The sequence below is a fragment of the Aspergillus multicolor genome (genome assembly GCF_047715735.1).
Source record: "Aspergillus multicolor strain CBS 133.54 unplaced genomic scaffold BDW74scaffold_9, whole genome shotgun sequence".
Taxonomy (NCBI): domain Eukaryota; kingdom Fungi; phylum Ascomycota; class Eurotiomycetes; order Eurotiales; family Aspergillaceae; genus Aspergillus; species Aspergillus multicolor.
Window position 1 is genome coordinate 557,594 of NW_027395960.1, and position 15,942 is coordinate 573,535.

The 15,942-nt window shown below is 53.5% G+C and overlaps 7 protein-coding genes across 7 annotated transcripts; 4 read left to right on the forward strand and 3 right to left on the reverse strand.

The window, feature by feature from the left end:
- Positions 1-74: 74 nt before the first annotated feature.
- Positions 75-1,118, reverse strand: BDW74DRAFT_177240 (zinc-dependent alcohol dehydrogenase family protein; the record flags this gene model as incomplete). Its single annotated transcript, XM_073728829.1, has 1 exon — positions 75-1,118. One exon carries the CDS (start codon positions 1,116-1,118, stop codon positions 75-77), a length of 1,044 nt encoding a protein of 347 aa, XP_073584947.1.
- A 613-nt stretch (positions 1,119-1,731) lies between these two features.
- BDW74DRAFT_177241 (uncharacterized protein) lies at positions 1,732-3,378 on the forward strand (the record flags this gene model as incomplete). Its single annotated transcript, XM_073728830.1, has 3 exons — positions 1,732-1,904; positions 2,213-2,693; positions 2,743-3,378. The coding sequence occupies 3 exons, from the start codon at positions 1,732-1,734 to the stop codon at positions 3,376-3,378; spliced, it is 1,290 nt and encodes a 429-aa protein (XP_073584948.1).
- Positions 3,379-3,426: 48 nt separating this feature from the next.
- BDW74DRAFT_190243 (cytochrome P450) lies at positions 3,427-5,757 on the reverse strand. Its single transcript, XM_073732140.1, has one exon. The coding sequence runs from the start codon at positions 5,119-5,121 to the stop codon at positions 3,475-3,477; it is 1,647 nt and encodes a 548-aa protein (XP_073584949.1). The 5' UTR covers positions 5,122-5,757; the 3' UTR covers positions 3,427-3,474.
- Positions 5,758-8,407: 2,650 nt separating this feature from the next.
- BDW74DRAFT_177244 (uncharacterized protein) lies at positions 8,408-9,078 on the forward strand (the record flags this gene model as incomplete). Its single annotated transcript, XM_073728831.1, has 2 exons — positions 8,408-8,670; positions 8,739-9,078. The coding sequence occupies 2 exons, from the start codon at positions 8,408-8,410 to the stop codon at positions 9,076-9,078; spliced, it is 603 nt and encodes a 200-aa protein (XP_073584950.1).
- A 1,901-nt stretch (positions 9,079-10,979) lies between these two features.
- Positions 10,980-11,741, forward strand: BDW74DRAFT_167372 (ribosomal protein L10e/L16; the record flags this gene model as incomplete). Its single annotated transcript, XM_073726685.1, has 4 exons — positions 10,980-11,024; positions 11,129-11,304; positions 11,394-11,439; positions 11,475-11,741. 4 exons carry the CDS (start codon positions 10,980-10,982, stop codon positions 11,739-11,741), a joined length of 534 nt encoding a protein of 177 aa, XP_073584951.1.
- A 308-nt stretch (positions 11,742-12,049) lies between these two features.
- BDW74DRAFT_151540 (uncharacterized protein) lies at positions 12,050-13,937 on the forward strand. The gene has a single exon (XM_073724197.1). The coding sequence runs from the start codon at positions 12,571-12,573 to the stop codon at positions 13,552-13,554; it is 984 nt and encodes a 327-aa protein (XP_073584952.1). The 5' UTR covers positions 12,050-12,570; the 3' UTR covers positions 13,555-13,937.
- On the reverse strand, positions 13,931-14,577 carry BDW74DRAFT_151541 (uncharacterized protein). Its single transcript, XM_073724198.1, has 2 exons — positions 14,452-14,577; positions 13,931-14,392 (listed from the first exon to the last, which is right to left on the reverse strand). Exons 1-2 carry the CDS (start codon positions 14,473-14,475, stop codon positions 14,099-14,101), a joined length of 318 nt encoding a protein of 105 aa, XP_073584953.1. The 5' UTR covers positions 14,476-14,577; the 3' UTR covers positions 13,931-14,098.
- Positions 14,578-15,942: the final 1,365 nt, after the last annotated feature.

Genomic DNA, 15,942 nt, shown 5'->3' on the forward strand with positions numbered 1-15,942 from the left:
GCAGTCCCGAGACATCCTTTCATTCAAGACAGCACGCTCTACCACCTGGTACTATACAAACAAAAATACATGTCCTAAACAGCCGCCTCTGCAACTTGAACAACAACCTTGCCAACATGCTGCCCGCTTTCCAACCTCTTATAAGCCTCCTGATACTCAGCAAAGGGGTATACCCGATCAATAACAGGCTTCGTCTCGCGCCTCGCCATAGCCGCCAACATATCCTCAAACTCCAGCCGCGACCCAACCGCCGACCCGGTCACCGTCAGATTCCTCGACAAAATATCAATGGGCGGAAGGCCACCGCCAAACCCGCTGGCAAAGCCCACAATGACAACCACGCCTCCGATCCTGGTCGCCGCAGCGGATTTGACTATCGTCTTCTCCCCCGCGATATCCAGCACGCAGTCCACGCCCTTCCCGTCCGTCAAGGCGAGGATCTCGCGCTCCCAGTCTGGACAAGCGCTGTAATTGACCACCGCGTCGGCGCCCAGCTCCTTCAGTTTCGCGGCCTTGCTGTCAGACGAGGTAATAGCCAGCACGCGCGCGCCAACAATCTTCGCAAATTGCAGCGCGAACAGACTAACTCCGCCTGTTCCCTGGACTAGCACCGTATGCCCCGGCAGCAGCGGCCGGATCTTGTTGAGCCCCGCCCAAGCCGTGACAGCAGCACAGGGGAGAGCAGCGGCCTCGACGTACGAGAGATAAGACGGGATGTGCACGAGCGCATCCTCATAGAAGACAGCGTACTCGACCAGCATACCGTCAATCGTAAAGCCCACGCTGTTGCGACGGTACTCCTCGAGACTAGGCCCGGCGATCCAGTTAGTGGCGCAGGAGACAGCGACGCGGTCGCCTGGTTTCACGCGCGTCACGGCCTTCCCGATCGAGATGACCTCGCCGGCGCCGTCGGAGAGCGGGATCACGTTCTTCTTTGTGGAGGCCGGGTATTCACCGCGCAGGAGTGCGGCATCGCGGTAGTTGAGCGAGGCGGCGTGGATTTTGAGCAGGACTTGGTGGTCATTGGGGGTTGGGAGGGCTTCGTGGTGGAGCGAGGCGACAGACTTGCCGCTGGTGCCGGTTGAGGCTAGGCGTATGGCGTTCATTTGATGCTGCATGGTTGGTCGGCTGTTTGGTTGGTTTGGATGGAAAAGGAGAGTGATTTGAGTGTTTGGAGCTCGTGATTGTGTCACTGCTTCCAGGCAGGGATACTCGGGTCTCTTATATGGTCCCCAGGGAATGGGCCCCGACAGAGTGCTGACGTGCTGCTTGCTGCCATCTCGTAAGCAACGCGCCGGGAATCCTCCATTGCTCGGTGGCAGCGATCACCAAATGCTGCCTTTTTCTGCGAATTAGTAAAGCCTGTAAGAAAATATCCTGAGCTTTGCGAGCTAGCGGGTTCTCCGATGGTGGGTTCGCCGGTGGGTTCTCCGTTCATGGACTGTCCAGAGCGGGTGCTCCGGGGGGTTCCCCAAGAGAATGAGTGGGCACTCCGAACAACTTCATCAAATCAAACCGTTCAACTCGTTCGAGGTCGCCACAAGCTCTTAGATAAACATCTTACTCAGCAGAAGCATCTCATCTCGGAACAGAGCCAGCCATGGTGGAACATCCGTCATTCCTGCCATGACGTTACGGACGACCAAGGCACAACCACCCTGAGCTACGGTAATACACGTGACTCTCACCAATCCTACATTGATACCACATAAAACAACCACCAAAATCAGAATGCACACCGAGGCAGAGGCAGAAGCAGAGGCAAACCCAAAGCCCTTTCCATGTCGGCATTCCGGCTGCACCGCGCGCTACCACCGCCCCGCGCACCGGCGCCGTCACGAAGCGCAACACGACCCAGCCAAAGACGTGAAGTGCGCAATATGCGACAAGGGATTTGGGCGACGGTACGCCACTCTACCCTACCACCCCAAGCTCCCGTACCTATATTGCTGTTTCTCCAACAAGATCCGAGCATAACATAGACATCGCGGCGCTAATACGCGTGCTTATTGCTGGGCAGCGACACGCTCCGGCGCCACATACAGAACAGGCATGGTGTTTGTGCGCCGCGTGTGAGGATCGCTTGTCGGGGGTGCAGGATTCAACGGACACGGTGTGATGTCCCGGGGCGAGGGGAGGGCGAAGGAGAAGGAGAAGGAGAAGGGGGTTCGTCTGCACGTGTACCACTGTTGGGGTGCATTAACTGCCAAAGGCGCGGGATACGCTGTTCTTTGGCTTTACCGCTGAGTGCATTCGATGGCGATGGTGATGGACCGGGGCTGGCACCAAAAGCTGAAATTGAAGCTGAAGTCGAACCTGACGCTGGAGAACATCAGACGAGTCCCAAACCAGGCTCGACGGAATCACTACTAGCGTCGCATTTGCGGTCGCATGCCCATGACCGAGACCATCCCACAGCCCCCTCGTCCCAGCGCAGCAACACCACACGTGAACAGCATTTCCTGACGCTATATTTCGCGCACTTCCACCCACACTGGTCATTCGTCCACCAAGGATCCTTTCGCGCGCCCTATGAAGCACGCTTGCTCGTGCAGTCAATGGTTGTGATAGGGCTATGGCATAGCGGCGAGGAGAACGCAAAGGAAAAGGCAATGGCGCTGCATGACGTTCTGGGGACCGCAATTCAAAGGCAGAAGGTTCGGTCCATCTCCCTCTCTGAACACCATACCGAAGTACGTTGGCGGGTGTCTCTTTTCGCTGACACATATAACCACGTTGTAGGGACAATGGGATGCCTCCTCTTCCCCGGACGCAAGCAGCAACTGTTCATGGCCGCTGCCTACATACCAGGCTATCTTGCTGCATATCATCTTCGGTGTTCTGTGCGCCGGCAGTAGAAGTGACGGCACTGTTTTAGACACGACCCTGAAACCCCGTCTGTCCCCCGCACAGTCGGACCTGCTGCACAGGCTCGTCCAGAGCGTTAGGGCCCTCGAGATGTTGTCGTACCCCAACATGCTGGCGCGGTTTAGCGAGAGCGATCTGCCGGCGTATGTGTGGGTGAGTATTGAGGAATTGAAGCGGTTCAATGTGGCGCTGTATAAAGTTTGTAGGTTGTGCGGAGGGGGCGTCGGCGAGGACCTGCAGGGGCAGCAGACGGAAACGGCGGCGGAAACCGGGACGGGGAGTCGGAGCCTGACGGACAGCCGTAACAAGACAGTGAGCGAGGGATTACATGCGCGCGAGCTGCAGTTCCCGCCGCCGAGGAACAATGCATTGTGGATGGCGTTGCGGAAAGCTGAATGGGAGGCTGCGGTCACGGAGGATGTCCACCGGCATGACCGCAGGCTGGAGGATACGCTGGAGTGCGAGTGGATATCGAACTCGGCGGATCTCTTGGAGTTGGTTGGAACGTGATGGAATATGGGCTTATATTGGATAAATAGTGTGTTCTAGCGGTGGCAACGGCGCAATAGCGTGGTCCATGCCTGTGCTTCCTTAGCATCAGCCGTCTCAGTCGATCCTCGCCTTCTCCAGGATCTCCGCATGATCAACACCATGCGTATCCCCACTTGCCAGGATAACATCCTTCACCCACTCGCCTCTAGGCCTCATCACCGCCCGAAACGGCTTCGGCAGCGTCACAAACCCCTCCGTGCAATCCATATCATCGACATGGTGTCTTTCACCAGATTTCTTATTAACAACACCAGCGTCGACCTCAAAAGCCCATAGCATCCGCGCCATCTGGATGAACAGCTGATTCCGCGAGGTGAGACGGCCCGTACATACTCTGCGTCCGAAACCAAAGCCGGTCTGCGGTAGATCTTTGAGCGCTGAGACGTTCGTCCCACAGACGTCGATTGTGCCGTTGATGTCAGAGGGAGAAGAAGGCGACGAGGGATCGGCAAGCCAGCGCTCGGGCCTAAAATCATCAACGTCTTCGCCGAATACAGACTCATCGCGCGTGATAGCGAACGTGTTCCCCAGAACAATTGAATTGGCGGGGATACGGTAGCCCATGTAGGTATCCTCGGTCTTAGTGAAATGCGGCACGCCGCCAACAACAACAGGCCGCCAGCGGAGGGTTTCGCTGGCGATCGCATCGATGAAGGCGAGTCTGGGACGGTCTTCAAATGTAGGGAGGCGGGTTCTGCCGACGACTTCGTCAAGCAGTTTCTGCGCTTTGGGGACCCAGCCTAGTCGGATTCCCGAGGTGATCCATGCAACGATGAACCAGTCCAGTGCGACGGTTGAGGTGTCGAGGCCTGCGTCTGCGAGGATTCCGAGGTCGAAGGCGAGTTCCTCGGTCGACATCAACTTGCTCTCTTCTGATTTCTCCATGTGTTTTGCAAAGTTCCACCCTTTGCTTTCGTGCAGCCCTCTCTCTAGGTTTCCGACATGGAGCTGTCGTTCAAGCTCGTAGAGCTCCTCGCCCTCTTTCTTCCACGGCGCAAAAATCTTTGGCAGATAATTCAAGACGGGGAACGAGTCGACGATATAAGCGCCCACCTGCCCTGTCCTGGCAAACTCCGCCTGCACTTTCTTCGCGTTGAGGAGGGCCTTCTCATACCCCGTCCTCAATCTGTACCCGTAATTCAGACAGTAAATTGTACTCGCCATTGCGCGCTCGTGATGGTGATGGAAATCAACTCCCTTCTCGCCGAACTCGTTCCACCCCCGGAGCACATCAAAAAGTAACTGCCGCGACTCGATGTCCTGCAGCGGCCGGTACCCGCTGGCCGCTTTCAACGTAAGAAGCGGCGCCTCCATGCGCTGATGCAGTCTGTACCGCTCGTCGTACGGCCGCAGGAGCATGTGCATGTTCTTCGTGACCAGTTCACCAGCCATGACCATGCGTGGGCGGTCGGAGTAGCGCGAGCTCCGTTTATTGAGGAGGTCGTGCGCTGCTTGATGCGTTGATAAAATGATGAGTGGTTTCCCGCCCATGCTGAGGTGCATGATGGGTCCGTATTTCTTGCTCCAGTGGTAGAGGTGTAACCATTGTAGGGACTTGGGGAGTTGGTGGATGTTGCCGATCAATGGGAGAGGTTTTGGACCGGGTGGTAGGGGAGATGAGGAGCCGCGCGAGAGGGAAATGAGGAGTCGGGCAATGAGAAGACTAGAGAAGATGAAGAGGAGTGTAGTAATGGATGGCATTTTGGCTGGCCGCGCTAGGACAAAGGTGCGAAAACAGACCTCGTCCTTCTAATCCCTTGCTGGAAGTTCGAGAATTTATACCCTCCGGCCTTGCAGATAACCCTAATGTAGAAGGGTGGAGAGCACGGGTGGCATTGTAACCGCTCATATGAAGCAACGCGAGACAGTCCTCATCCCGCTTGACTTGGTAGGTCGAGTCCTCGCAGGATTCCCGCCAGTGAGTGGACACTCCAGCTGTCAACGGAATTTGTAATGCTGTCATTGGGCAAGAAAATGGGTAAAATGCACCTTCGGCTGTGCTATTCTGTTAGTGTATATGCCGAGTCACTAGGGAGCAACTAGTTGACGAACATTGCATTGTTGGAGTAAGTACCGCAGCGCCGTGGGTCTCGTTGTTGTTATCTGTCATACTACCCGGCCCGAACCCTAAAGGTCCACCATGAACGGAGGCACAGCTTTGGCTTCTTGCACATGGCAAGTAAGGATAAGAAGACATCATGTGTAGTTTTCGGGTGCAAATGCGAGGGGGGCAACGCGATCCGACTCGACAAACATGTCTCAGTTAAGACGTCCTTCAAGCTTCGCATTGTCCACTGGTGATGAGCGTCAAATTCGGCGCAGACGGGCTAACTCATTTCTCATGTGGTACAAGTCTTTGCTTCCAAGGCGTTTGGATGAGTCAGTAATAGATTCCAGCTCGTTGTAGCATCAGCACTTTGAGGTTTGCGTCTGTCGAACGAGAAAGATGGTTTCTGCAAGTCACAAGAGGGAACAAAGGCAAATGGGTTGTCCGCGGAGCCACAATCACAGTATAGAACTCGCAGGGTGTATTGTGGTCATTCTCCGAGTCTCACTGGCTGTGCATTGCTAGAGGAACTTATAGCTTCTTTTTGAGCCCAGAGACGGTCCGAGGAATTGCCCTGAGCGCGCCTATCACTCCGTGCAAGGCAATGCGGCGATAACAACATTTGACAGAGAATTTCGATGCAAGATTCATGACCGACTTCGCCATCGTGGTCGTATTTTCTCCAAGTCTGAACCTGAATCAAGCAGTACTCATACGCGCTAACCACCTTGCCCTTGGTTGCTCTGCTCGTTGTCATTCGCGACGTAGACGGAGTCATCGACTGCAGGTGCCATTTCAATCATCGGGGCGTCATTACCTAATGCCAAAATGAAAGGTGTTGTCGGCCTTGAAGAAGAAGAAATCTGTACGTCCTGCATGCGATCAGCATTCAAAGAAAGCGGCTCATCCTGCCCCTGGAACAGGAAATCCATTGGGGAACCGTCCTGCTCTGGTGCCAGGTTATTCAGATTCGGAATAGCGCGCTCATCCCCAAGCGGAGCACCGTTATCTTTTGCCACGGCATTCAAGTCCATACTCGAATTAACGATATCCTCCCAGCCGCCTTGTTCAGGAGGCATACTGTAATTCGTATCGGTAAACATATCCGCCAGGTGCCAGCGCCGATGATTGCCGGACCCACGGATCGGTAGCATTTTCCCTGATACAAGCGGTGGTTCCGAATCAGACGCTGGAATCCGGAGCGATGCCGATGGCCTGGTTACAGCCGCTCGCGCTGGCGGCCTGCGTTTGCGCCTGGAGTGCCCGTACACACAGCAGTGGTTGTGTTGGGTACATCGGTGGCATCGCGATTGGGCCTTGGAACAGCGGTCTTTGGCAACTGCGCAGGCGTCGCAGGATGCTCGAAGCTTTGGGGCCCTTTTGGACATTTTGCCCGTGGTGGTTGAATATGGCATGGGCGTGCTCTTCCTCTTGTTGGGTGAAGGAAGAAGGAAGATTGTTTGTGGCTGACGAGTTTCCAATCAGGAAGGCGCGGCTGAGTCATTCAAGCCATGTGACTTTCTTTGTTGTCTTCCTCCTTCTCTTGGGAAGGATCCTCCTTGGACGTTCATTGGTTTCTATCTGAGTTGAGATAAGAGCTCTCCGATTTCATGGATTGAGTCTGCTGAGGATAGTGCAAAAGCAAGCTGCTTCTGCTGTATTTTCGGCCATCGAAACTGCATTGGCGACTTAGCCGAGATCTGGATAACCCCCTCTGCGGCGCAGACGGTATACGATAACACGCAAGTCAAAAAGCGACGATTTCCATCGTTTCCTTTCCTCGCACTCTTGATCGCTTCCATTCCTCCATTCTTATGGCCTGGATCCTCAATGCCGACAATCTGGTTTATTCATCTTACAGTTGGCACTCGGTCCTATTAGTCTGTCCCCTTGTCCGCCAGGGTACCTGGGTGCCTGGGCAGGATCCAAATGTCGCAGTTGCTATGTACGTGCGCGATTGGATGCAGAAACCAAGGGTTCTTACTCAAAGCTAAGTGCATCTCACCTCGGTTGACTTTCAAGGCTCCGGCTCCCCAGGGGATACTCAATATCTATTTACCATTGGCGAGCACTGTGCAATTATCAGTATGGTCCGGTACATTGGTACTCATGTCCCGATCTTTGCCTAGGGTATAGAGTCTAACCTGCCTTTATCTTGCCATACGAATCAAGCACCTCAAACCCCAACGCAATACACATAGCCCAGCCACAACCTAAAGCAATCGGCATCAACAGCAGGATTCCACGCCAGGAAGTTCTTCGCGGCGGTCCCGTTTTTATCCAAAAGCAGCTGTACGTTGAATTTCCTCCTAGCTCTACGAGCAACCTCCAACTCCACCCTCTCCCCTTTCTGTCAGAACTTCTTCTATCAGAACTTCTGCTAAAACCTGTCGCTGCCAGCTCTGGGATCTGATCTAAATTTACCAGCGGAGGATAAATTCCAGGAAGCCTTGGGAGAGGCCACTGACAATTGGGGGCCGCCGGAAGACTTCCTGGTGCTGTTGAAGGATGTAAGTCAACGTCCCGCTCCTCTAATGCAGTGTCTCACTTTTGACTGTTGACTTACTAACCTCAGATACTTACCGTCTTCAAATATCTCACCGACATGGATGTAACAAGGAGATTCAAGGAAGCTGTTGATGGCGTCTAGGAACAGTTGCAGCTGATCGAGAGCGATCCCAATGGTATCCTTGGGCTTGCTCTGTCATGGATAGAGTTTATCACCGCGCATGCCAACACGACTGCCGAGCATGCCCGGTTTTTTAATGACTAGCCGAATCTCGGATACCAAAGCATCACACAGCGGTGCTAAAGCCCCGCCAAATTCAGCCTCCATACCCCTAATGCTGTAGGGTAAGTCCAGTCAATGTGACGACTTTTGCTCGCACAAACTCACGATGACGCAAGAGACTCCCATCACAACACACACTCTCCACCAGAATGTACAGGACAAACCCCACCGCCATCTGCGAGGATTTAGACGAGAGAGGCCAGCAGACCTGGGGCTTCTTCATCTACCGCACCTGCTACGATGATAATGCGCAATGGGACGAGTTCATGGAGCGGATGAAAGGGTTCGCGCAAAGGGGGCTATCCGCCCGACGAGAAGGCCAGACCGATGACCCCGGATTACTAGAACGGCTCGAGTGGCACGTGCAGCAAGATCCAACGTTAGAAGGCTGTTCGAAAGCCGAGATCTGGAGGTACGGCAATCAGAGCGTAGCGTACTCATCACGTGGAACTGGAAGTCATCGCTAACTCAGTAGCGCAGGCGGCACCGCGCCCTCATGGACCCCCACTACGATGGCTACGAGCCGGGTAATGTGCAGCACTGCTTTCCTCGTATTGTGGACCAGGAGGCGCTGGACTCCGTGCTGGACGGCACGGCCCCCAGCAACTGGAAGTTTGCGGACTGTAAGACCTCGAGCGCACATGTGATTGTGCTTGACATGAACTGGTTTAATGAAGAGCAACACAGAGGCAGGGATTTCGCTGAGCCCGATGACGGGGCCGAGTACGGCTGGGCCAAGGTCTTGGTTGCAAAGGCCTACCCGTACCTTACTCGTTGCCTAGCAGTGGGCTCTGGCATGCCGTGTATGCTAGGCCACTGATGGTGGCTTGCTCAGCTGGGGTCTGAGCTCCGCTACCGAGGTCCTACCGAGGTAGGTCCTACCGTAGGTCCTTGGGGAGGTAACGGACCCTCATACACGACGAGGACAGATGGACCTTCTTCGGTACCATTTCTTGATCCATTGATATCGAAGCAGCACATATCTAGTCATATACCCAATCAATCAATGCAATTACAGTACAGTAAAAAAAAGGAAAAGGATAATGCCCCAAAGGATAGGTACGGTAGGGTATGTCGTGTCATGTGACGACTATCCCTCAGCTCCCACGCATTCTCATCCCCAGTGACGCAATCCCACCTCCTTAAAACAACCCCAAAAGCAAATAAAAAACACATCAAATCCAGCCCATCTTCCACCTTCACTTCCACAATAAAAAACGCCCCGAACAACCTCCACAATCATCCGCGAAGAACTAACCAAAACCCACCAGGAGACATGGTGATTCTTCATCTACCGCACCTGCTCCTACAGCGACGAGACCCGGTGGACGCAGTTCATAACGCGCCTGAGGGGCTTCGCAGAGCGCTCCCTGCGCAGCCGGCACGAGCGCAAAAGCCACGGCGAGGAAATGCTGCGGCGGCTTGAGTGGCATGTGCAGCAGGATGTCGCGCTGGAGGGGTGCGATAAGGTTGAAATTTGGAGGTGCGCAGACACCTGATCCATAGATGCCTACACAGAGAGAGAGTGTGTGTGTGTACTAGTATCCATACGAACCATGCCAAAATTGCACGGCACACAGACGACACCGCTTGCTCATGGAGTCCCTTTATGGCGGCTACATGCCAGGCCTCGTGCAGCATGGGTTCCCACTAGTTGTAGACCAGGAGGCGCTGGACTTTGTGGTGGATGAAAAGGCGCTGGAGGACTGGCGGGGTGAGGATTACAATGATAAGACCACGGGCCCGCACGTGGTCGTGCTTGACATGAACTGGTTTAATAATGAAGAGAGGGACGGGGGCTCATTTGCGGAGCCGGACGCCGAGGGCGAGTATGGCTGGACGAAGGTCTTGGTTGCGCAGGTTTACTCCTATCTCTATTCGCTGCTTCTTAGCCCCAACTGGCATGCGGTGTATGTGAGGCCGCCTAAGGTTTCTTGTTTACCGTGAGGTTTACCAGCCCTAGAATCAAACATTAACTATGGCATTAAGATTTCAATGGATATAGAACGTGATATTGGTGGAACAGCCCTGTCAATACTCCCCGGTAGAGAGAAAGAGAACAAGCATCTTGGGATCATACCTATAGTAAAGGAGCAGACTTTCGTATAGTCTGTCTTCCCATATCTAGGGTATTTGCTAGGTCGTACTAAACTGCTAGCATACCTAGCCCTTCACCAATGCCGTGGCCCGACCTGCACGTACTCCTATATGCATGCCGAGTCCCGCCATAAGTCATGTACCTACCTAGGTAGGATCAAGACGCACCCGCACCAATAGCTTCTGCTCATCCCGTATAAAGATATTATTAATCATGGTATCCATGTGCCCGACTAGTCAGTAAAGACTGCCCTGTCAGCGTTCGGGCCCTACACGACCTCCCGCCGCTGAAGTCTTCAGATTTGCTTAGCAAGCAAATGACTCACTCATCGATAAATCAACGACAACAAAGAACCGGATGAATACAAAATCGATCTCCACCGCAAGATCCCCACATTGAGCTTAGCGGCGGGAGACTCCCCGGGGAGCGGACAGACCCAAACCCCGCCCTCGGGTTCCAAAGCAGGACGAACCCTAACGCCCGAACTATACACTATAGGGGTACATAAGAGCATTTACAAAGTAGGGAGTTGATGGTGAGTACGATTCTCAGCGTACATTACTCTAGATTCACGTACCACTTACCACTACCCATTCAAGGTGTACCGCTACAGGTATTTTACAATGGCCAGAAGACCCGCCCGCTGCTACCGCTGCTGCAAGAATAAGGCACCTCAACTACTTACCTCAACTACCTACCCCAACCTACCCTTCCTCCCTCCCTTCCTACCCCATTCTTCAAGCACTCCTAATAACACATACTGTGTATACAGCCCTACCCAAAATTCCGCCAGAACCGCGCCACTGTCCCATCCAAAATCCACCTCTTCGACACCGGCGCAAAACGCGCTCCCGCCGACGCCCTCCCCACCTGCGTGCACCTGGTCAGCACCGAAACGCAGCAGCTGAGTTCCGAAGCGCTGGAAGCCGCGAGGGTTGCTGCGAATAAGTACCCACGCCCATTTACCCCCACATTTCCCCTTTTCTCTTCTTCTCTTGTTGTGAGTGTGGTGTGGCTGCTAAGTGTACTTATGCTAGGTACCTTGTTAAACACGCCGGAAAAGAATCCTTCCACCTGCGAATCGTACACACCCACACTACATCATCCGGATGAACAAGATGCTCTCTGTCACAGGGGCCGATAGACTGCACACGGGGATGCGCGGGGCATACGGGAAACCCGCGGGACGTGTAGCCCGGGTATCAGCGAACCAAATCCTGATATCCGTGCGGATAGTCGAAAGATTCCGCGATGTTGCTGATGAGGCGCTTAGGCGGGCGACGTTTGAGTTTCCGGGAAGGCAGAGGGTTGTCCTCACTAGGGAGTTTGGGTTTACGGGGCTGACGAGCGAGGAGTATTTTCGGGAGGGCGGAGGGCGTGCTTAGGGGGATGGGGGGAATGTGCAGGTTCTTAAGAAGAGAGGACGGCTTGTGGAGAATATTAGGATGTTTACGGGGGCGTTTGCATAGGAGGGTAAGATTGCGTCTTGTTCCTCTTTAGTTGTGTAGATGCTATTATGGTGTCATGTTGTGGTAGGTAGGTAGGGGATGGTTGTATGAGTCTACCTAATTGGCTCGGAATTACGCTGGTGATTTATGGGCTTGACTTTCTGAGGATTCAATTGGAAGGTTGAAACCACATACTATCAAGATATACAAGTAAAATATGGTCATAAGTAATGAGAGGCCAAGTCTAAGATCACTACTTGTGCAAAGCAGGACCTCGCTCTCCTATATTTCATCTCAGATAATCCTCCACCCCTTCTCGCCTCTTCCAACATCCTCCACTTTCGTGAACTGGCAGTGTACTCAGAAGCCCAGTCGGACACGATATCCGGCACTTTATCCATACTTCTGGGCCGGAATTCATGGGCATACTTCCTAAGTTCCTACCTGCATCACGTGCTAAACGTCTCTTCATTGCCCGCGCCGTGACCAACCTCTCACTTCAGTCTCCAACTTCTCCCTCGAAGTCTTACATCAAAATGGGGGCTCTTGTTTCGCTGCTGCAGCGAGCTCAAGACTATGTATCGGACCGACCCAACCGAAGCAATCGATACTAGAGACCCTGCCCCCCGAACTCATCCTGTGCATAACAGACTTCCTCAGCGACCCCGACACCATCTGCCTAAGTCTCTGCAGCCACCAGCTTCTAAGCACCATTTCCAAGGGCAACGCATCCACATTCCTCTCCAGAAGCACATCAGAATCCAAAATGAAAACGGAGACCCTCATCCGCATCGCCCGCGACAATCCAGACCTCTTCTGCTGCCTGCGGTGCGCAAAGCTGCACCCACTCGCAGACATAAAGCACCCCGCTTCAACAGAAAGAGACTGGCGTCATCCCTGTCTGGATATCGCAAGAGAACATCTCGAAGATATCACCCAGCCGCTCCGGATGCTCTTTGGCAGCCACTGGGCGGGAGGGCAATACGACTTCCGGCACTGCCATCTGGTGGCTGCTGTGAAGAATCACTGTCATGGAGGTACGCTAGGAGTCACCGCAGAAGCGTTGGGGTATACGCAGGTGACCACCAGCCGCACATGTGTACGGGATACAGAAGTCACGGAATTGTTCTCTATTCAAGGACTGGTGTGCTCAAGGTCAACGTCGATTGACCACCTGCAGACAGGAGAAGATGCACAAGCCACGGCTATGCCAGCTTTAGTCCTCCAGATTCAGAATTGGATGCTATTTCACAATCGCCCTAGCATGGCTCTCGTCATGGGCGAGCTGAGGCATATGGATATCTGTGCGCACAAGATTGTGAGCTCTGCAATTCAAGCTGGAAGCTTGGGTGTCAATGGCAACCTGCAGTTGCACAGCGACGGTCCCACACTAGTGAATCAATACTGTCGAGCCTGCGGTGTCGAATTTCGAGTTGACCTTCACGGCTGCGGAGATGATGGAAAAGCCGTTGTGGTCACGAAATGGGTGGACCTAGGAGCCGGACTTGATATCGACGATGTGAAATGGAGGCGGGCTCTGTCATACTCAAGACAACGCCATCAGGTCACCGCAACCCCCCGCGACGTCGCACGGCCGCTTCGCGATGTCTCGCGCCATGACAGCGGAGACAGCGACCCGACCGAAAGAAATAGGTCTTTTCTGAAGGGCCAGGAGTACCAACGTCTGTTGCACGCGAGAACCGGTGGTTTCTACTTCACATCTGTACCGTATCACTGGAGAGCTCAGTAGAAGGTAATGAACGAGCTGACAAGTAATATGTCACTTCCCGACTCTGTCTTCGAGATTCGTGCCTTCCTTGGTGTCTAGGGAAAGATCCCTCTCACGGAAGGCGCGTCGCGGGTAGACTGAACGTCTTCAACCCACTCCTCGTCCGAATTTTGGATCAATATTGACAGGACAGCCCTTGCAGGTGGCTGGCTCATCATATCTTTTCCTTCGAACCACTAGAAGTCTCGATAGAAGGTAGTGAAGCACGTCACCTCTAACTCTGTCTTCAAAAATTCGTGCTTTTCCTGGAGGCCAGGGAAAGAACCCTCTCACGGAAGGAGCGTTGCGGGTAGGCTAAACGTCTTCAACCCGTCGAAATTCTGGATCATTGTTGATAGGACGGCCTGCGCGGGTGGCTGGTTCGTCATATTTTTTCCTTCGGACGCCAAACACCACCTAAACCATTCCACTGAACCATGTCCTAGCTCTCCTCAGCACCCTTGCTTTAAGACCAAAGCCAAAGCGACACCGACCAAGCCTCCTGACAACAGCACCAACAAAACCTCTACAATAACGTTCCCACCCCCATTCTAATGCTCTCCAGCCCCCAAAGGACAAACTGCCTAATGCGCCTGCGAAACCGAAGCGCCACCCACAGCACGCCAACGAGGCAAGCAGCGACGGGGACGGCAATGGCCCAGAACATAGCTTGGGTGAAGGTGCCGTCGCGGATATCGACGCTATTCATGCCGAGATACGAGGTCACGAAGGAAAGCGGGAGGAAGATGACGGTGACGACGGTGAATATGGTAATGGCTTTACTGTTGGATTCTTTTCGCACTTCAAGCATGTATCTGAGCTGGAAAGGTGTTAATATCAGTCATTGAGTGAGAAGTATGTTGGTAAGGAGATACGCACCGCGATCGCAGCCCTGTCAGCCATGTTCTCGAGCTGCGATAGGTCGTGACGCGTCTGTTTGAGGTGCTGCTGGCTTTGGGTTATGCAGCTCGAGCTGAGCTTGCTATTGCTAGAAACGCCGTCCGAGCAAGATAGCACCTTCAAGGTTAATTCGAGAATGCTCAGCTGTTGATCAAGCACGGAATAAAGAATCTGAATCTCCTCCATGAGCTGCTGGATCTCGTCGAAAAGGTCGGAGCTTGGACTCTGTCGGGCTCGGAATTCCTGTTGGCCGCACAGTTGAGTAAGAGCATAAGGGAAGGAATGGAGTTGACTCGCAGGCCTGAGTACGTACCATCTGTGATATATGATTCCGGTACATCTCGAGCAAGTTGAAGCCATCTTTGCTCTTCTGCTGCCAAGCAACTTTTGCTCGGGGTAGCTCTACAAGCCTTCTGATTACCAGGGCAACCATGTCCTCGGCATCAACGCTTGTAAACACCTTGACCTTGCTACATTCGCCTGTGCGAGCCATGTTGATAAGCTCGCACTTGCCATTCGTCAGCCAGTCGTAGCATTTTTCGGTCCAAATTTGTAATCTCTGCGTGTCCTGATGGTGCTCTTCATGGATTTGGCTGCTGATACAGACGAGGAAGATGAGAGGGGGCAAGGCATGTACTAATGATGAGGGAAGTACGGGTGCCGCTGAGCGCTCCTTGGTATCATGGGCCACACCCGCATGGATCCGATCGACCAATTTCACAAGGTAAGATAGAATGCTCTGGATATAATTCAGATAGGAGTCCGCGTACTAGAAGCCTTGCGGCCTAATTAGCCAAGTACTCAAAGCAGGGATAGAAGTTCCTAGAGAGCCAGAGAAAATACTCACGCTCCCGTGCACGATGGCGTAAATGGCGCCAAAGAACTTCCCAATCAGCCAGGACTCATCAAGCTTTTGGGAGTGGGCCGGGACAAAACAGTCTAGCAGATGCAGTGCGGCCATGATGATTTTCTCCTTGCGCTCCCATGTATCCCTCTCTGGTGCGCGGCTATCTGAGTCATCGCCTAGCTGGAGCAAGCTGACTCTGGTCCGCTCCATCTCAACCTGAACCTGTATAATACTACTTTTGGGAACTTTATTCATCACCATCCTTTCCGCAGCGTGGGAAGTAAGAAGATAAAACGCTTCCTTGTCGCATTTCTCAAGTAATTTAGCCACTCCAGAAGCGCTCTCATCGTCGGGTCGCTCCTTTTCATAGGGCTTTCCATCTAATGAGTTGCCGGACTGGCGAGGGCTGATTGAAGTATCGATCTTCCACGCAAAGAGAGGGCGAATCCTGGAGGTATTGAAAGCAGACATGTCCTCGCCTGTAGCCGACGTTGGAGGCGTTGACGACGATAAAGAATCTGACGACGAGTTGAAACGAGCAGAGCGCGATGATGATAGTGGCGATGCCGGCATCGGAAGGTTCTCAACCAGTGCCTCCTGAGAGACGTCAGTGGTGTCAGCGG

Coding starts and splice junctions, on each gene's coding strand:
- BDW74DRAFT_190243 (XM_073732140.1), bottom strand. CDS start 5,121: ATGCCATCCATTACTACACTCCTCTTCATCTTCTCTAGTCTTCTCATT.
- BDW74DRAFT_151540 (XM_073724197.1), top strand. CDS start 12,571: ATGAAAACGGAGACCCTCATCCGCATCGCCCGCGACAATCCAGACCTC.
- BDW74DRAFT_151541 (XM_073724198.1), bottom strand. CDS start 14,475: ATGGCTGACAGGGCTGCGATCGCG. Junction 14,393..14,451: donor CTGACAGGGCTGCGATCGCG/GTGCGTATCTCC, acceptor ACACCTTTCCAG/CTCAGATACATGCTTGAAGT.